At 40.9% G+C, this 21057-nt stretch overlaps 1 protein-coding gene across 2 annotated transcripts in view; it reads left to right on the forward strand.

Moving 5' to 3' along the window:
* The window catches only part of TRABD (TraB domain containing), a 43571-nt gene that overhangs the window by 7649 nt on the left and 14865 nt on the right, over window positions 1-21057 (forward strand). For both annotated transcript variants that reach the window (XM_015411808.1, XM_015411809.1), the window contains exons 2-7: window positions 4472-4528; window positions 6163-6241; window positions 10382-10548; window positions 11750-11890; window positions 15070-15180; window positions 15845-15984. In XM_015411808.1, the coding sequence (XP_015267294.1) occupies window positions 4505-4528; window positions 6163-6241; window positions 10382-10548; window positions 11750-11890; window positions 15070-15180; window positions 15845-15984 (662 nt within the window). In that variant the 5' untranslated portion in view covers window positions 4472-4504. The remainder of the gene's footprint in view (window positions 1-4471; window positions 4529-6162; window positions 6242-10381; window positions 10549-11749; window positions 11891-15069; window positions 15181-15844; window positions 15985-21057) is intronic.

Below are 21057 nucleotides of genomic sequence, written 5' to 3' on the forward strand. Positions count from 1 at the left end.
ACACACACACACACACACACACACTTACAGGAAGTGACTCCATCAATGGCTTGTGCTGGTGATGATCTAGGCATAGTGCTTTATTGGTGTTCCCAGACTCATAGGTCCCTTTTCTAGCAGAGTGATGCTACAACTGTCATTTCTGAGAAAGTTCCTGTGATTCACCCAGGAGTCACTGCTGTGACTGAATCCTTTTCAAATGGCTCTCTGACATGGCTGTTTGCGGCAATTCCTACTTTCAGTGTCTTCCAGTGATTGTATATCCCTGTCATTCTGCAAGTGAGTGGCAAGTCAGACACATTTCTGCTATGTGAAGCCCTGGTTCAGACATATGCAATATAACTTTGTGCATAGGGGCTGTCACGACTCAGGTGGGGTGTCACCTGACACTGCCACCACTCTGGTTCCAGGCTCCCTTGAGAAGGCCCAGAACACCCTAACCCAAGACCTTTAGACCTCCCTTTTGGCCAAATAATAGGCATGAGGACCAGGCAGAGTGAACAATGAAAATAGTTTATTTTATAGGAGGTCAAACAACAAGGTGCAGAATAATAACAGTAAGTGGGTGAAAAGAAAATAAATAAAATGCCCTAACGCGTCTTAATATATACTGTCCCTAGCCCACTATCTCAAGTGGTACTAGACTACTCACCCTTCCCTCAGGATGAGGGTTTCTTCCTGCAGCAGCCTTCCCTCTGGCTCTGCCCTCTAGAAGAAAGAACAGCTTCTGCTCTGGCACCAGCCCTTTTGTTCACCAGCCCTCTTCTTCCCTATTGGTCAATTTTGGCTCTAAAACCTCTCAGAACTTCTGGGAGTTGTAAGCCCAGCCTCACCTACTGCTAGCCAGGCTCCCTGGGCCGAGTAGGCCTCTGGTGGCACAGCCCAGATCATGACAGGGACATTTGCTGAGCTTCTACACCTAAAACCTTTGACAAGATTTGGGTAGCTCAAGGACATTGAGACAAAAAAATTTCTACAAACCCAGGAAGTCTACTGACTATGTAGGAAAAGCTGTTGGGGGAGAGTGAGCCCCCTGTTGGTGGAAATAAGTATCCGCACAGAAGAAAATTCTGGCTAATAGAATAAGGATTTTGCTACGGACCATGGCCTGAATAAATTATATTGCATAAATTAAAAGTGGGAAAGAATTATTTATCATCACATCCGTTGTTGGATCACTAGCAGTTCATAATCTGTGGTTGCTGCCATGGAGGAAACAAAGCTAATCTTTTCAGTTATGTTTTGGTTGCAATTTTCTAATAGAAATTTACTTTTACTTTTGTTAGAAAATGACTGAAGTGTTTAAATGGTGTTTACAAAAGACAGTGCAACAATAGTGAGAGGCAGGTTCCTTCAGTGTGTAAAGCTTGGTTCACACATGCAGAGTGAGGTGGCAGAAAGGACTGTACCACTTCAGACTTGCAGGTAAGGGCTTCCAGTCTGAATGTGTCTTCAGACAGAAACCACCATACAAATAAAAAAATGAATTCAGCAAGAAAAAAAGTTTCTGCCCTCTTTTTGTTTGCTGTGCTGTCCTTCTCTTTGCAGTTTTAACATAGAGGAGCATTAAATGATAGTAACCCCCATCTGCTGTTTGAAATGATGTTCTTTCTACCACTTTGGGTTTTTGCTATCTCATTCTCCTGTGTGTGTGAAACAGGCTTGATATCGAATATGGACTTTCCCACAGTCATTGTTATAGAAGAGCATCAAGTGGAAGTGAAGGAGTGGTAAGAATTATTGATCATCTGTCTTAACCATGAAAAGGTCCCCCTCCCCCCCAAAAAAGTGCTTCCCATCATCGCAAAATTTCTAGGAATTATACATCTCCAGGAAGGGGTTTGGCAGTTGTGGGGAGCTAGCAAAAATATCCCCCCCCCACTCTTCTGTTGGTGCATGTTCCTTCCATCAGCAGAGGGTAATCTTTGGATCTAACCCTTTCATAAAAGTAGGTTTTAAAAAAATAAGAATATGATAAAATAAAGACATAAAGTAATCTTTACAGTTTGCATAATTATCAAATGCAAGCAGTCAGGTAATTCCAGAAACCGGAGAGGACAAAGAAGTTTGGGTAATGTTCCTCTTTAAGACTCTGAACTGTCTTGTGAAGTATGTTCTCCTAAGCACCTGAAATGGATCCTGCTGCTAAGAAACTGGATTTTTTTTTAAAAAAAAATATCTGTTGTTTATAGGGTTGCCTATTTCTATTTATTGAAAGGAATATCCAATAATGCATTATTCTCAGAGTGTGGAAATGGCTTTAAAACTGAACTCTAATGAGATTTTGTTAAAAATAACTTCTTCCTGAAAGCTACCTTAGCTAAAAGTTCATTACTGCCTTAATAGTCTTCTATATTAGTCACCATAAGACTTTTTTCATGCAGTATTTATATCCAGTTATTCATACCTGTTGGTAAACAAGCCTTGCTTTTATCTTCTTTTGTAATTCTAATTATATATATATATATAGGGAATAAAATTACATTGTTTTAAAAGTGTTGTACGATGCAGTATATGGAGTGCATCAAATGTAGACAAGCACATTGCTTTGTCTTTAATGCAGATATGACTGATCCAGACATTTTCCCCCATAGCATCAGAACGGGGAGACCGGGCAGTTTGCTTTTGCTCTGCAAATCAAGATTGCAGCCAATCCCAGGCAGCAATCCTGTTTTTACACAGTAAAAGTAAGCCCTTGTTTGCTGGCTTGGACAAAATGGCAAATGTCCATTAATTACCATGGAAATAATTAGCTTGTACAAGTGAGCCTGATTCTCCTATAATACCTGTTTCACATAGTGCCAAACCAGGGTTTGTTGATTAACTGGACTGTAAACTGGGTCCAGAAAGAACGTATAATTGGAGCTGAGCACAATGGGACATGCCTCATACATGCATCGTACAAAAGATGAATGTGCAGTTGCACAGATCATTTTATTCTGTAGGGGGTCTAATGTCCTGTTTTCTCTTGTGCTTTTTAATTTAGAAGTTGGCAGTATTTGCTGTTCTAAGTAGCAGTGGCATGAAATGGATCAAAAGTTATAGTTTAGTCAACTGCCTGTAAAATATATCTGAAATCTTCATGTGAATCATGAAAACATTTTCAGTGCTGGAATTCTCATAAATGGGCTAACACAAGGAAGCCAGCAGTTTCCAGTTGTTTTATAATGGTTTGTTCCCGCCACATGGAACATCATCATTCTACAAGTTCCTCAGGTGGCCGTTCGAGTTTGCTTGGATTGTGGGTTATATTTTTGGTGTGTGTGTGTGATATTTAATATGTCACCAAATGTGATTAGAGCTGGAAGCAAATCTGGTAAGGATTTTCAGTCTTCCTGATACCATTTTCCTATTAAACAGTATTTCACATTTTAAATTATAATTTCCCTCCTTAAATTTCCAGGTTGTGCACTATCTGTTGCTGTGTGATTAGACTGGTAGTGGCCATTCTTGTGGCACAAAATGAAAGCTACCACAGTAGACACTGCACTATACATGTATTCCATAATTTTGGAGTACTTTTGCTGCTGGTATTCTCTTCCACTAGCATGAGAGAGGCAGACCTTTCTACTCCAGCCCAGGAATGTCACAAACTCCTGCTTCCTGTGCCACAAGTTGACCCCTCACATAGATGGTCGTCGAGTTACTTGGTTACAAACAATTTGCCCCATGGGCAGTATTTCTTTGAATGTTTCATGCTTGGGATGGATATATTTACACTATAGGGAGGCCTATTGGTAGAAAATGGGCTTTGCAACTGAACCACTGTGCAAAGAAAGTGATTTGTTTGCATTTTGTGTTTCTGAGGAGAATATTCTCTTTCAAGAGATGGAAGGACAGGGAATAATTGAAAACTGGCTCAAGTCATTGTGACCAACCTTAATGTATCTGTTACTGGCTTCTGGGCAAAATGTTTAACCTCATACGTCACTGTTTTTTTTTTCTTTTGGACAAATGTGTAACACTGGAATCCAAAGTCCCATGAGGCAGATTGCATATCCTGTCTCTGACTATCTTCAGTTGCAACACTTGTGGAGGAGGAGGAGAGGAGGAGAGGAGATTGGATTTATACCCCGCCCTTCACTACCCAAAGGTGTCTCAGAGCGGCTTACAAACTCCTTTCCCTTCCCCTCCCCACAACAGACACCCTGTGAGGTGGGTGGGGCTGAGAGAACTCTGACACAAACTGCTCTTTTTCAAGGACAGCTGTGCCAGAGCTTGCGACTGACCCAAGGTCACATCAGCAGGTGCAAGTGGAGGAGTGGGGAATCAAACCCCGTTCTCCCAGATTAGAGTCCGCACACTTAACCACTACACCAAACTGTTATAGGTTATAGGTTTTAAGCCAATTTCTTTTGGGTATTTCTTGCTTCTGTCACTTCGGAAGAGTACTGGCTGTATCTTTTTCAATGAATGCTTTAATCATTGTCAGTTAGGTATTTCATATCCTTCCTTCTGTACTGTTTCACAGGTCATCTTTGGCCGTTGAAAGGACATTCCAGTGATGCAGGGCGATCAGCCTCAGGAGGTAAGGTTTTGAGAGCAACAGTATCCAAAGTAGCCAGTAGGAAGAACTGGTGCAGCATTTCTAAAGGGCTGTAGAAACCAAAACTCAAAATATGCCATACCACCTCAGAGAGAAAATTAGTTTATTGCCGCATGCACTTCTCATGGGCAACAGCCAGATTTGTTATATTTGTGTGGGAGTGTATCTGTTGTATGTATTGAACTGGTTCTGAGCCTTCAGGCTGAAGTTCACTCACTCCTCCTCCTACCTTACTAACTTATTCTCTCATCCATCAAATGTGAGGGTAAACATTTCCTACTCAGTATTTTCTTGCTACTGTTGTCTGCCTGAATGTTGATAATCTTGCAGTAACAGGGAGAGGACAGAAGTTTACCCCAGCTATACAGAACCCAATAAGTGTGGTTCATTGAACCATCGGATAGGAGCTGGAAAAGGTTAAAATCTGACAGATGGAGTTTTATACTGCAATCCTGTGAGAACTTTCCTGGGAGTAAGCCCTTCTCAATAAAACATCTTACTTCTGAGTAGACTTGCTGAGGATTGCTCTTTCAGAGGTTTGCTAGTTGGAAGCTAGATGTGGAGAGAAGGGTTAGTTTAACAAAAGGATAAATTAAAGATCTGTGGAAATAGCAGATCTTTGAAGTTCCCCTCTCTGAGTAACTAAGCATAAAAACACGTGACAGTATTTCAGTGGGGTTTGCTGGGGCTGGTGTAAAACGAAGTCGGCAGCAGAATGCCAGCTCGTCCCGGTCAGTTTACTTTATTATCCCTCAATTTGGGTTTCTACCCAGGCCCAGGTTCTATCCCCTCAAACCTTTTAAATTACCACTGGAAACCCCAGTACAGTATGATAAGTGGAATAGTGTGATGGACAGTCCTTTGGAGTGATGTCTTGCTCCCAAGAACACCATCACACTTCCCATTAAATGACATTTGAGGGCCAGGATAGCTGTGCATCTACAAAGAGAGTACTCTTGCGGCTTTATGTGGCTGTTGGTTAAGAGTGCTTTTCTTGAGGCAATAAGAGATCTCAGGTTGAACTCCCTACTCAAAGCCTAGAATATTCTTTCACCAAACCTACATATCTGTTAGTACAGTGCGGTCCACACCAGATGATGCAGGAAGCAGAGAGGCAGGAAAGTGACAAATGAATCCAATGAGAGAGCTAAACTATCCACAACAGAAGCTGCAAATAAAAAGCTAAGGGCTCGCCCAGTGTTAAGAAGTCCTCCTTCCTCTTTGATAGCCATATGACTTTATACAGTAGAATTGTGTGTGTGTCACAATTGGTTTAAATTTTAACTGGTGTTCAAAACCACACTTTGATAAATACCATTGATGTATCCTAATCATGCTTTTGCCTGTTATCCTCTGTGAAGAATGCCCACTCTCCTTCCCTACTCAGTAAATGAGTATGCAGAGGTGTTGTGTGCACAGGAGGACTACAGTTTTACTCCTATAGGATAGATTTCCAGGGAGTGAAAACAGTTGTAAGGGCTACATACAGCTCAACTTTATAGTCTGTATTAAATTGACCAACACCTGGTTTTTTATAAATTGATCAATGTGAAGAAGAATGCAAAAAAAAGATTAAAATTCTTCCCCCCCCCCTCCTTTTTTATTATTCAACATAGGCTGCTGTAGAACCAGCATCTTCAGGTGATGCCCAAGGAGATGGACCAAAAGATGCTTCAGACATGGCACCAAATATTTGTATGTTCTTAGCCTGGTTGTTTGAAAGTTACAGTTTTACACAGTGTGATAAAAATCACTTGGCTGAAGTAGTAGTTTGAATGAAAAGTCATGCTACAAAATGTTTCAGGATGCAAGTGTGTGGCCTGATCTATTTTATGCAGGCAGAGGAATGAGGTGGTAGAATATTGAGGAGGAAGGATGGATTGCACCATTTCAGACTGCAGGTGGTAGATTGCGGTTCTGAGTGCTTCTTTACATCAATAACTTGCTGCAAATAGAAGACTAATAGAGCAGGGGAAAGGGTTTGGTCCCTTGTCTTTGCTGGTGTGCTGTTTTCTGTTTGCAGTGACTTCTAGATGGGGGGGGGCATTCCAAATTGCAGCCCTTGTTTTGCATTCAAAAGTGATGCCACTCATTAATGCCACCTCATTATCTTCCTTGTGTAAATCAAGGCTGTGTGTGTGAGGGGAATGCTTTGAATGCTCACCAGCATTAAAACCAGTCTCCTGGCTACCAAAAAAACTGGCAGAGTGAGACTTTTTCTCCCTAGTGTGCATTTTTTTGGCTTTATTTATTTAGTTCTTTAATTTATTTCTGCCTTTCTCCCCCCTGGAGACTCAAAGCAGCTTATCTTGTTCTCCAGCCCTCAATTTTGTCTTCACAGCAACCCTGTGAGGTAGTGTAGGCTGAGAGCATGTGACTATCCCAAAGTCACCCAGCAAGCTTCCATGGCAGTGTGGATTTGAACCCAGGTCTCCCACATTCCAGTCCAATACTAACCACTAAACTATATTGGGAGGCCATTCAGCTGTGGACAAGGGGGATCCAATAGATATTGTTTACCTTGACTTCCAGAAAGCTTTTGATAAAGTTCCTCATCAAAGGCTCCTAAGTAAGCTCAAAAATCATAGGATAAAAGGACAAGTCCTTTTATGGATCAAAAACTGGCTAATTAATAGAAAACAGAGAGTGAGTATAAATGGGCAATTTTCTCAGTGGAGATGCCGCAGTGGAGTACCGCAGGGATCAGTACTTGGTCCAATGCTTTTTAACTTGTTCATTAATGATTTGGAGTTGGGAGTAGGCAGTGAAGTGGCTAAATTTGCAGATGATACGAAGTTGCAGGGTGGTGAAAACCAGTGAGGATTGTGAGGCACTCCAGAGGGATCTGTCAAGGATGGGCAAGTGGGCGTCAACATGGCAAATGGGGTTCAATGTGGCCAAGTGCAAGGTGATGCACATTGGAGCCAAAAATCCTAAATATAAATACACATTGATGGGGTCTGAACTGGCAGAGACTGAACATGAGAGAGATCTTGGGAGTTGTAGTAGATAACTCACTGAAAATGTCGAGACAGTGCGTGACTGCAATAAAAAAGGCCAATGCTATACTGGGGATTATTAGGAAAGGAAAGACCAGCCAATATCATAATGCCCCTATATAAATCAATGGTGCAACCTCATTTGGAATACTGTGAAGTTCTGGTCACCACACCTTAAAAAGGATATTATAGCTTTGGAAAAAGTGCAGAAAAGGGCAACTCGAATGATAAAAGGGTTGGAACACTTTCCCTATGAGGAAAGGTTAAAGCGCTTAGGGCTCTTTAGCTTGGAGAAAAGACGACTGAGGGGTGACATGATCGAGGTTTATAAGATTATGCATGGGAAAGAGCAGGTAAAGAAAGAGGTACTTTTCTCCCTTTCTCACAATACAAGAACTCGTGGGCACTCCATGAAACTGCAGAGCGGTCGGGTTAGAACGGATAAAAGGAAGTACTTCTTCACCCAAAGAGTGATTAACACATGGAATTCACTGCCACAGGAAGTGGTGGGTGCTACAAGCATGGACGGCTTCAAAAGGGAATTAGATAAGCATATGGAGCAGAGGTCCATCAGTGGCTATTAGCCACAAGGTATAGCTAGGGGCTCTGGGGCAAGTGATGCTCTGTCTTCTTGGTGCTTGGGGGGGGGTCAACAGTGGGAGGGCTTCTAATATCCTGGACCCACTGGTGGACCTCCTGATGGCACCTGGTATTTTTGGCCACTGTGTGATACAGAGTGTTGGACTGGATGGGCCTTTGGCCTGATCCAACACTGGCGTCTCTTATGTTCTTATGTTAACCCAGTCTTAAAGCTTGACATGATCCAGCCCAGTCTGCCACTTCATTCTACTGCATATGTAGGCCAGGCCTGAGGCTAGTGAGCATGCATACAAAATCAAATATTGTGAGGCAGGCTTTAGCTTCCTTTCCCTAAAGAAATTAGCCCTTATATAGGCAGGCTTTAGCTTCCTTTCCCTAAAGAAATTAGCCCTTATATAGAAGGGGAGGGTGGAGTTACGTCTGCGATTATTTATTTATTTATTTATTCAGATTTTTACCCCGCCCTCCCAGCCTCAGCCAACCCTGAACTGATCACTGTCCAGTTTGTCACATCTATCTTGCCTTTCTTCCAAAGAGCTCACGGTGCTGCATGTGGTTGACTAGTGTGGTGCACTGGTTAGAGTGCAGGGCCAGGATCTGGGAGATCCAGGTTTGAATCCCCACTCTGCCATGGAAGCTTTGCTGGGTGAGTTTGGACCAGTTACAGACTCTTAGCCTACCTGTCTCACAGGGTAGTTTTTGCAAGGATAAAGTGGCAGCGGAAAGTGTAAGCCACTTTGGGTCCCCCTTGGTGGTGGTGGGGAGGCAGGATATAAATGAAGGAAATAAGTAACCTCATGTTTATCCATATAGTAGAAAAGAGCCAGTAGGCACCTTATTTGTGGCAGGATTTGAGCTTTCATGAGTCACTTCCCCTGCCACAAATTTTGTTAGTCCTTAAGGTGCTGCTGGACTCTTGCTCTTTTCTGCTGCTACAGACAAACATGACTACCCGTCTTGATCTTATCCATATAGCAGACTTGTGAGAGAGGTTGACAGAGGGCAGTGGTCTGAGCTTAGGCCACTTAGTGAGGTTGACAGCCATGTCATGATAGGAACGTGGGACTTTCCAGTCCTTGTCAGTCTGAGGGCTGCACCATACTGATTGTGTCTTTGTGCATATGAAACAATATTGATTCAGAGGTTCAGTTTAATCAAGGTATGACTTGGGGTAACTTCTTGCATGTACCAGACATTTTATCACTACATCAGTTGGATTTTTAATGCCTTATGTAGGCAGAATGCAACTATTAACTGTCAATCCTTCATTATTCACATCAGAGTAGGGCATTTCTGATAGATAAAAAAAACCCCAGTACATTTCAGGAAATAAGTATGTTCTCATTCTCAACCTGGCAAAGGGTGTTTTTTTCCTTCCTGACGGATGGCTTTTAAAGTTCTCTCTTTACACAATGTGTTTGGTCTGACTAACCGACTGTGCAATCCTAAACAGAGTTATACCCTTCTGAGCCTACTGACTTCAGGGATTTAGAAGGGTGTAACTCTTTTTAGTATTGCACCATCAGTCATTTTTAATACCATTAGATCTAAACAGTTGTTGACATCTCTTGGCATTGCAACCTAGATGGATGCCTTGAATAGGTTGTCTGGGAGCTACAAGCCAAGTGTGGTGGATAACTATCCTTGCTAGGGCACTGATGATGTTGAACTCCTGAGACAGTGTATATATCTAAGGATCTGGTGTACACAAGTCTAGAAAAAGATCTGAGTGCAGTAATGTCATATTAGTGCTGCACAGTACATCAATTCCTGTGGTTGCTTAAACTAAGGCAGAGTCCGGGGGGTGTCTTGTGCAAAACTTTGCTCTTAGGAAATGTGCTTCTTCTACTAATAGCATAGTGGAGAGCTGTGGAACAGGGCAAAAATGGAAATATTGCACTCACTTTGTGCTTTGTGGTATCATTGTGTAGCCAAATCTGATTGGCTATATGATGATACAGCATCCTGTAAAGTATCTATATAATCCCTGATCAATTGGGATTACCTTGGGAGACCGTCCCTCATGCCCCTTCCAGATTTTAGTTTTAACAGCACTGAAACTGCAAATTGGGAAAGGAAGGAGGTGTTGATCAGGGCACAAAAATTGTAACCAAGGGAGCAGTTTTCTAAAACTTTTGCTCTATCTCCCCCTCCCCCCCGATCCTAATAATAAACCTTTAATTACATTCACTTCCAGTTCACAGATATGTATGTCTTTTTGTTAAAATATATGTAGCTGATGCAGATGCCTTAAAAATACTGCTGGAGATGAAGATGAAGAAGAGGCAGAAAAAGCCCAGCCTTCCGAGTACTGTGACAGAACTGGCCACGGAGGAGGGTTCTAAAGTGTACGTGGTTGGCACTGCCCACTTTAGTGATAGCAGCAAAAGAGATGTAGTGAAGGTAACTAGTTACAAAAAACATATAGACCTTTTCTATTTCAGGGTGTCAACGATGTTGGGGGGGGGGGGGTTCTGACCACCATATCTCTGCAAGGATGATTTGATTCCCCTGTCCCAATAAAATAGCAGCTGCAGCTTCCTAGGATATGCTTACAGAACTGAAGGCAAGCAGGTTACAACATCTTCAAATCAGCATAAGTTACAAACAGCAGGTAGGAGATGCAGCAAGATGATCATTGGCCCATCACTGATCCTGAAGTTATTATTTGACCATGCATGGAAAATTTGTGCCAGATGGTTCTAGACTAACTTTATAGGAAACTGGACAACTGACCCCCCCAAAAAAACTAGTAAAAACCAATCAAGCACGTGATCCAAAAGATGATTCGTGAAGAAGAACAGGACTCCCCCCTCACATCTGATGTTGCTGAGAGTAGTAAAGTCAGATCACTTTGAAAATCAAAGGTGCAATCTCAAGCTTTTCATCTCAGTTTGGGAACAGCGGAAGAATAGTGTTTGATATGGAACTCTCACCGTGTTACTCTTTAATACTTGGGTGACATATCAGGAAATTGCTTTAAATTTATGAGATGCCAAACACTGATGAGTTTAACCAGGTTGATTGTTACAGAAGTGACCATTTCTCGTGACAGAGGATGCACAAATGCTTTCAGTAACCCTGGATTTTCATTTTTTAAATATTCAAAACTAAGGAGTTGCAACTGTGGCTGAAAGCATACATCATTGTTTCTAATTCCCAAGGGTGTGGTTGCCTTGGGGATATCCAGATATGCACAGCGGGGCCAGCTACTATGGCCACTGAGTGTGCTGAGGCCCAAAGAGCTCCTTCTCCCCAAATCCTCAGGCGGGTTCCCTGGAGAGGTGGCATACACATTTTCTTAGTAAGTAAATAATGCCAGGGCAAGAACCTCACATCCTATGCTGTGGCGGATGTTGTGGTGTCCATTGTGGCTACCACAGCAGTTCAAAATGGTGCCTGAACTCTGTCATGATGGTGAACGGAAGCAGGGAGGAGCCAGAGCCAGCAGTAAGGAGTGGGAGGAAGAAGTGATTCCTTATGATTTGTGACACTGACTTCTGTATGCTTGCAGATTTATTCCAGTTGTTTAAAAACTGGTACTGTGTTGAATGCTTTTTAATATTGTGTGCAAGGCAATGTGACAAAATTGATCTCTTTTCAGACCATACAGGAGGTCCAGCCTGATGTGGTCGTGGTCGAGCTATGCCAATATAGAGTTTCTATGTTAAAAATGGATGAGAGAACATTACTAAAGGAAGCCAAAGAAATAAATCTGGAGAAACTTCAGCAAGCTATAAAGCAGGTACAAGTTCCTATGTGGCAGAATTATCTGTTGGTGTGCATGAAGAAATGTAGTGCAGACCAATTGAAAGAATTTTTTCTCTCTTTTTAGAACCCTTGTGCAGCTGAGATGTCAGTGAGCACATAGTGTTGGTGCCTGGGTGGAGGACAGAGGCTTATTGTGCTGTCTGAGGCCTGAACTAGATGATATGATGTCCCTGAGGACACTGTTGCCATTTTACCACTGGAATTCCCTCACTTTACAAATAGTGCAGGGGCCAATCCTGGTCTGGACTGTGGCGTGGAGGAGAAGTTTCTAGTTTGGTCCTTAGCAGTTCGTTAGCATTTCCATTCATAGAAGCACACGGGGAGCAGCATTACACACAAATCAAGTGACAGGGTTAAATCCTAACTGGAGACTCACAGAATTATTACTAGCTGGGTCCACATATTGTTGGGAATTGCCCGATTGTAACTATTCTCTTGGATTTTCCTGTTTGAGTGACTCAAAGAGATAGAAGCAGGGTTGAAGAGAACTGCATCAGTATGGAAGATGGTGTGTTGGTTAGAGTGTAGAGCAGGATTTCAGAGACTCAAGTTTGAATCTCCACTATGCCACGAAAGCTTGCTAAGTGATCTTGGGCCAGTTATACCCTCTCAGACTAACTTATCTCGTAGTATAAAACTGATGAAATGGAGAAGGGGGAAATGTTATAAGCAATTTTGGGTCCCCATTAGGAAAAAAGTGGGTATATAAATGGCATATTCAGGGCCCAGTTGAAGGGCTGCAGTAGTGTAGTTAATAGTGCACCCTTAACCCTTTTGCTATTGTCCTTGTTACTATCCTATTTTTTTCTGGATATTCTGAATTCCGAATCCAAAAACAGTAGAGAGGCAGGTGTGCAGTGATGACTTTGTTCTGCTTGCTGCTATCCAGTACAGACCTTCGAGGGAAGCCCTGTGAAGAGTTAATATGATGTAAATAACTCTAGTGCAATTCCCTTTTAAAAATTGTCCAGTGGCGTTTGGGGGGAGGGATAGGATATGCATAGACTTACTTTGCCTAACTTCCTCACTGGGCTATTAGGCAAGGATGAAATCAGCTGAACAGAGATCTCAAAGAGAATTGGTAGATGGAAGCTTGGAATTTTTGGCTGGAAAGGGGGCATGTACCACCACCACCTTGCCTTTCTCCCCTATCATAAAATGCAAGTATAGGAAAGCAACGTAGTGTGGGGAAGGGTTATCTGTCACTGACAGAGCATATGCAATAAGTTGCAGGGTCAATTCCCGGCATCTTCAGGGAAAGCATCTCCAGTTGAAGGGCTGGGGAAAATCCTGGAGAATTCCTGCTAGTTGAAATTAACCCTGCAATGAACTAGTAGTCTGACTAGATATAAAGCAGCTTTATAGCTTGAGTTCTCCTCTGTGGCTCTAGCCTAAATTGATGCTGACATGGGGGGGACTGCTTTTACCTGTACGATGGGTTTTTTTTCCCTTTTACAGAGCTCTTATACTCAGCCTTCAAAGGAGCAGAGAGCCTCTATATGCCACACTGAGCTCTTTGGAGGAAGAGTGTTTTAGAAAAACTAAACAAGCTGAGACATGTTTCAGTGGGTAGAGATGCTTGAGTCAATTCTATTTCAATAATTAGTGTTTCAGTAACAATCAAGATACTCTGATGTACCTGTCCATTTTTATCCTGATCTTCCTCCAAGGAGACAAGAGAAGCATATATGGTTCTCTTCCTTCCCCCCAGTTTATCCCAGCAGCAACTCTGTGAGGTAGGTGTGCTTGAGAGACAGTGCCTGGCTCAAGATCACCCAGAGTAAATACTTGAACCCCCAGGTCTCCCCATTTTTATGACCAAACTAGATGAGATGCTGTCCCTGGGGACACACCTCCATTTTGAAGAGCGCTGAAATACCTTTAAGAATGCTATGGAATTCCATTTATGGTCGAGACCACCACGGCATGGACTGAAGACGGGCTTCTGCCTCCTCCTACCCCTTTCACTGATTTTTCAGCCCCCACAGGACTTTTAAAAAAGCATTTCAGGTCTCTTCAAAATGGAGGTGAATTCTGTTGGAAATATGTGTGTTGCAGGGTCTAAAATTCAGTCATTATAGGGTTAATGTGTGTTTACCTTGTGTGCTATTGTTTAGACTGACCTGGAAGGGAACTTGGCAGACAGCCAATGGGAAGAAAGCCCAGGAAACTGAAGCCTATTTACTAACAATCATTGGTTAATGCATTCAGATGATTTCCTTCTAGGGGTCAAGAAGAAGAAGAATCTCCATTGTTCTAGACTGTGTGGTCAAATTGTAAAGATGTAGTCTTAGATGTCTTTGTTGTTTTGTAGATCCTGTGAACCCTTCCCTTGGCCACGGTCATCCGAGGGAAAACTATGTCATCCTATGTCGCGTCACTTCCGGGTGACGGGGTTGTGGCGTGCGCGCGCACACACTCCTGGAGCTGCACTGTAGTCCCCCGCTCCAGCACAGCTTCGGACTTGGCAACCCTAATTGCAACCTCTGAATATTTAACTATTTTTGCCAATTTTTCCAACATATTCTTAAAGATCTTAAAGGTGCCGCTGGACTCAGACTTTGTTCTGCTGCTTTCAGACCAACACGGCTACCCCACACCTGAATCTGTGTGAAGAGGACACTCTTATCTAGCCATGTTTTTAATTAGTTCCATGTTTAGAACTTTCCCAAATGTTTAAATGATTTTTTTTAAATGGCCAGTTTCTTGGGCCACACACACACATACAGATAATGTGTGATAAGCATTTGTATGTTTTGATGCATGTTGATTCCAAAAACCTGCACTCTGAATTAAGTCTTGCTATTTACTTTTTCACCTCTGGGCAAGGTAGGAAAATGACTGTTTTAACTAGGCAGCCTAATTTAGTACTATTTTTATTTGATACCGCTTTTATTCCTTAGCAGGTTTCCAAAAGGCTTTTAAGCAACCATCTTGTACAATTGTGGCTGAAATAATGCAGTGCGCGTTGAGCAGTAGATCAGCTTGAAAGGGCAGAGTTGGTGGCATTTTTACCCCTTTTCCAGAATAATTGATGTTTCTTCGCTACTGTTAATAGCACCATGTGTTTGTCTCCTGTTTTTGGTAAACTATACAGATTAAGCAATCTCCTTTTTTGAAATCCTTTCTATCTTTCCCCTCCTTCCCCGTTAGAATGGCCTCATGTCTGGATTAATGCAAATGTTGCTGCTGAAGGTGTCGGCGCACATCACAGAACAGCTGGGAATGGCTCCTGGAGGAGAGTTCAGGGAGGCTTTCAAAGAGGTGAGACTTTTTAGAAAGAAAAAAAGCAGCTGTTGTGTCTTATTATAAGGTAAAAATGCCGACGGAACTGCAGGGGGCTGTCACTAAAGAAAGTGGTGTGACATTTTGGTTGGTTGCATTCTTTTGTACCTCATTCAGACTTGAAATAACATTTGAAAAGCTATTGTCAGAAATCTAATATTCTCGCTTCTATGCCTATCTTCTGCATTTTTTTCAGCAAGAACAGTTAATGCAGATCTCAGTAAATCAGCTACAAAACCTATCATATAAATTTCAGCTTAAGGGAACTTTAAACAAAGCAGGACACCTTCTATTTCATTTTATCCCATGCTTCAGCTACTAAATTAACACTGTTGATTGAGCCAGATGCCACCTCTTCCACTGGAAAATTCTAGCAGGTTATGAATTTTTAGGGAAACAGAGCGTTCAAGATATTAATTTCGATTCCTGTAGACATATAACAACGGATCAGATATTCCAGTAGGTTGAAATCATAAAACATAGTTTTTTTTCTGATTCACACCATTGTACATGTTTTCAGTTTGAAGATAAATTGTTCAACAGAACCAATTCTAAATTGTTTTATTATGATGTAATTAAAATATGGTCATATTATTGTCTATGTAACAGCATGCTAACATAGTTGCTAACATGCTTCTTGCAGGCTGGCAAAGTACCTTTCTGCAAGTTTCATCTTGGAGACAGACCAATCCCAGTCACATTCAAGAGAGCCATTGCTGCGCTTTCTTTCTGGCAAAAGGTCAAGCTTGCCTGGGGCCTGTGTTTCCTCTCAGATCCAATCAGGTAGGGATGTCATGTCTCTCCAGCCTAAATGGCCAACTCTTAGGGAGGGCTGGATGCTTAGATTTGTGATATCTCGGAGTTCTCTCCTCAAAGAGTGAGGGCATGTGTATTTGGTGCCACTTATGGCACTTGGTCTACAGCAGGATTCATTGCTTTGTTTGAAATATTTGTATACCTGCCTTTCTCTTAGATGATTTAGGATGGGCAGCATGCTTGGCACTAAGAGCTGAATTAGAGAGAATGCAAAATCGGAGTGCTATAACCAACTTCCCTATTTAAAGCACACATCTTTAGCATGATTTGCACCGTGTTCTTAAAACCAGAGTTCAGAATAATGCAGCTTTGTAATTTCTTGTGGATGCCAGAATACAAATGGGGGATATGGTGGAATCTTTTGGCAGTGCTACTGCAAAACTGTTACGTGTACATTTACAAAAAAATAATTATTTAAGTCCTTTGAAATTAATGCAGTGGCTTGCATCCAAAGTGTCCTGAGTAAAAAACAGCATGACTGCTGATTTTTCCCCCAAATGCTGCCACTGGGATCAGCAAACACTTGGGAACAGCAGGAGGTGTGCTGAGGAGGTCTACAGTGAGAAGGCGGGAGTTGGGAAATACACTACCTGTGTCTCTCCCCCCACCCACCCCTGGTGCTCTTAGGTAATAGGAAAAGAGGGTTTGGATCCATGCCAATGAATATAAGCATTTCCCCCAATATTACTTAATCCTTTCTCATTTTGTTTTCACATTTTAAGCATCTCTAGAACTATGAAGATTAGAAATATGCGCTTTATGTTCATAAAGGGAAAAGCCTGATCTTTAGTGCACAGTCTTGGTCTGCACAGAATGGCCTGCAACCTCTATATTCCTTGTTCTGCTAGAATTTAATCCAACATAAGCAAGTAATTCAGTAATAGATTATATATATTCAGTACTAGTGCCTCCTCCTTTACCATCTTAAGTTTTTTGCATGACTAATAGAGCTGGATGAATAGAATTTATTAAACAAAAGAATGATCATTCCTCCATTATTAGAATTGATGTCCTGTTTATAGATGGGCTGGGAACCAGAAGAGAGAAGGATTTGGTACTTAAGGATGCAGCAAAATCATGTCTTTTTATTTTTTAAAAAAGCTCTGTGTTGATATCTGACTATATTAAATGTCAGTGGGGTGGTGAAGAGAGAGAGGTTGAGCAGAATGTAATTGAAGCAAATGATAGGGAGAATTTGAACTGCAGTTGAGATAGCGGGCATTAACACCTTAAACTGGAGTCCTAGAGCAGTAGGTAAAGGTAAAGGTTCCCTTGCTCGAAAGCCAGTCGAATCCGACTCTAGGGTTGCAGTGCTCATCTCCGTTTCAAAGACGAAGAGCCAGCGCTGTCCGAAGACGTTTCCGTGGTCATGTGGCTGGCATGACTAAACCCCAAGGCGCACGGAACGCTGTTACCTTCCCACCGAAGTGGTCCCTATTTATCTACTTGCAATTTCTTGCTTTCAAACTGCTAGGGGATAAAAATGGGGCTGGCGAGCATTTCCAAAGTAGGCTGAGGGGAAAAATGAAATGGTATGTAACCCCATAGAAACTTTACACAATAGGCTGAGGGAACATCTGGAAAGCAGAACTATTTTTAGAAAGGGGGAAAGTCCATATCAAAGAAGAGTTTGAGGCATACATATGAGGCAAATAGAACAGGAAGAGCTGTATGAAAGAAATGAAGTTCCTTGCAGAAAGAACAATGCAGGAACAAATGTGGTTTAAATATATGTATGGTGAGCTGAAATAAGAAACAAAATGACATCAGGGACTGAATAAAACCAGACCTTATTTAGGCTTCTCTCACTTACTAAAAGAATTTGACATGTGACATGTGGAGGACCCTGCATGCAAATGATAGAGATTATACTTACTTTGCACCTAGGTATCAAATTCATACATTGATTATATTCTCACTTCTAATTCTCTGATCTATAGGATTTTTTCCGCATCTATAGGACTAGCAAGATGGTTAGATCATGCTTCAGTATATTGTTCTCTTTTAAATTTTGATGCTTTAAACAAACAATTTAACTGGTCTCTTAACAAAAGTTTATTATCAATTTACTCCATTAATACTGAAATTAGAAAAGAAATTTAGGAATATTTGCAAAATAATAATAATTGTGGTGTATCCCAACACGTAGTTTGGGATGCGCTTAAAGCAGTACTAAGGGGAAAATTTATATCTTTATCTTCTGCTTATAAAAAAACAAAAAGCCAACTTAAAAATGATCTTCTGCAAATTAAACGTCTGGAGGAATTACACAAAAAGCCATGTAATTCTAAAGTACATAACCAATTATTAATAGAAAGGACAAAACTAGAATCATTAGAAGTATCTCAAATCAATAAAAATCTCTTTTTAAAACAGAAGTTTTGGCACTGATTGCCTAAATCTTTCAGAATTCTTACATGGAAAGTATCCAAACAAGTGGCCTCTCATCAAATAAATTGCGTTAGGGCACACTTCACTCCTCCACAGAACAGATCACATAGGCTTTTGCTACATGACTATACATGACAATATAGTTCAGCAAATAGACCTATAGAACAAATTTGGGAGAGTTTTTTTTTTTTAACCCATAAAGTTTGCCCTAAAATCCTCTCTGGAGAACATGAAGAATTTCTTGAGAAACCTATAACAAGCCTAGAGGTTCTTAATATTATTCAAAATATTAAATCCAACAAATCTCCTGGACAGGATGGCCTCCCAGGGGAATTTTATAAAATATATAGTGACATTCTGATAGGTCCCCTGACTGACATCTTTAATTCTATACTATTAAATGGACAGGTGCCCGATTCATGGAAATACGCTAGAATTGTACTCATACCAAAAAAGAATGTGATTTGACTAATCCCAAAGCCTATCATCCTATTTCATTGCTGAATAATGACCTAAATTTTTTAACCTCTCTTCTAGCATCTAGAATGAACAAAATCATAGGTGCTTATATTGATCAAGTTCAGACAGGATTTATTCCTAATAGAGACCTGGTGGATAATACCATCTTAAATTATCAATTTAATCCATTATAGCAAATCCAATAACATTAAATCATCTTTATTCCTATCACTAGATCTTGAAAAGGCCTTTGATAGTGTTGAAATCCCTTACTTGAAGGAATTGATCAAGTAAATTAATTTTGGAGACAAATTTAGTAATGCCAGTGATTCTTTATATACCTCTCCAAAAGCCCAGGTCCAAGAGAGCCAGTTTGGTGTAGTGGTTAAGTGCGCGGACTCTAATCTGGGAGAACTGGGTTTGATTCCCCACTCCTCCACTTGCACCTGCTGATGTGACCTTGGGTCAGTCACAAGCTCTGGCACAGCTGTCCTTGAAAAAGAGCAGTTTGTGTCAGAGTTCTCTCAGCCCCCCCCCACCTCACAGGGTGTCTGTTGTGGGGAGGGAAAGGGAAAGGGAAAGGAGTTTGTAAGCCGCTCTGAGACCCCTAAGTGAAGGGCGGGGTATAAATCCAATCTCTTCTTCTTCTTCTTCAAGTAAATGAAATGTATTCTCAAGATTTTCCAGTCTCTAAACGCACAAGACAGGGCTGCCCATTGTCCCCCTTATTTGCTCTGGCAATTGAGTCTTGAGTTCAGGCTATTCGAGATAATTCTTTAGTTCAGGGCATAACAGTTAAAAACACACAAATCAAACTTAGTCTTTTTGCAGATGAATTGGTTCTTTGTTTACCAAATCTTATACAATCTTTACAAGTTATTACATCTGTCTTACAAGACTTTGGCAAATCTTCAGGTCTGCAAGTTAACCAAAATAAATCTCTAATATATCCAATATCATTATCACAGGATCAAATCTCACACATAAAACATAATTATACATACTAATGGGTCAAAAGCTGTTGGAAATACCTAGGTATAAACATACCTCTAAATCCTCAGAATATATTCAAACACATTTTTTTTTAGAGTTGGACAAAATAATATCTCACACAATTACTCAATAAAAAGATGCATATTTGTCTTGGATAGATAAGATCAGTATAGTCAAATCCTTTAAAGTGTCAGTGTTATCCTCTCTGTATAAACTTTATGATTCCTACCAGGCAGACTGGCAGTTTATAGAGGAACACACAATATATCGCAAAACTGTTAAATCTTTACAATGGTATAAACCTAATGAAAGACCACAAAAAATATAATAGCTTTTTATCTTTTTTATTCAAAACTTGGGATAAATATTGAAATTTATTGGCTCCATTCCCCTCCCTTATTGCTGGCTTTTTGGATCAAAAATGGCTCCTTTCAGGCATCGGTAGATCTTCCTTTTCTATATGGAGAAAATAAGCTCTAACTAGATTCATGGACATCTCATGAAGTGGCATTTTATTAGATAAACTGGAATTAGAAAAGAAAAACAAAGGCACTATTCTGTGGTATGAATACCTCCAATTAAAATATTTGATGGAATCTCCCCATATATGAAATCAAATTGAAGACCTCTTCTGAACTTTGAAAGATTTTTAATACATCACTCTCCCATACAGAAAGGGCTTTTTATCTAAAAACATATAACTTGTTAATAGGACTTAATGTAAGTAAACCTTTACAATATCAAACAGCATGGAATAATGATTGTAAAATTAACATTAGTGATTCTCAATGGGTTAAAATTTGGAAATCTTCAGTTTATTGTTCAAAATCATTCAAGATACAACTTTTAGCTTATAAATTACTGACACGCTGGTACAAAACTCCGTTGTGGCTACATCGGGTAAATGCACAAATTTCACCCAAATGTTGGAAAAGCTATGGAGTATTTGGAATGTTAATACCTTGTTGGTGGCACTGTAAATTTGTTGCCCAATTCTGGGATGCTGTTATTTCCCAAACTGAACTAATTACTGGATACCAGATCCCTAAGAAACAAAATGTAGCATTACAGCAGTGTAACAATTTCTTGAGTGTACTTCAGGGGCTGGGGCCCTGTTTTGGGATGAACGCCACTTCTCTGCTGTTTCTGGGTAGCATCCTGACACACACTCCCCCATGGGAAATGTCCCCATTGCAT

The sequence above is a fragment of the Gekko japonicus genome, unplaced genomic scaffold (assembly GCF_001447785.1).
Source record: "Gekko japonicus isolate JY-2015 unplaced genomic scaffold, Gekko_japonicus_V1.1 scaffold283, whole genome shotgun sequence".
NCBI lineage: Eukaryota > Metazoa > Chordata > Lepidosauria > Squamata > Gekkonidae > Gekko > Gekko japonicus.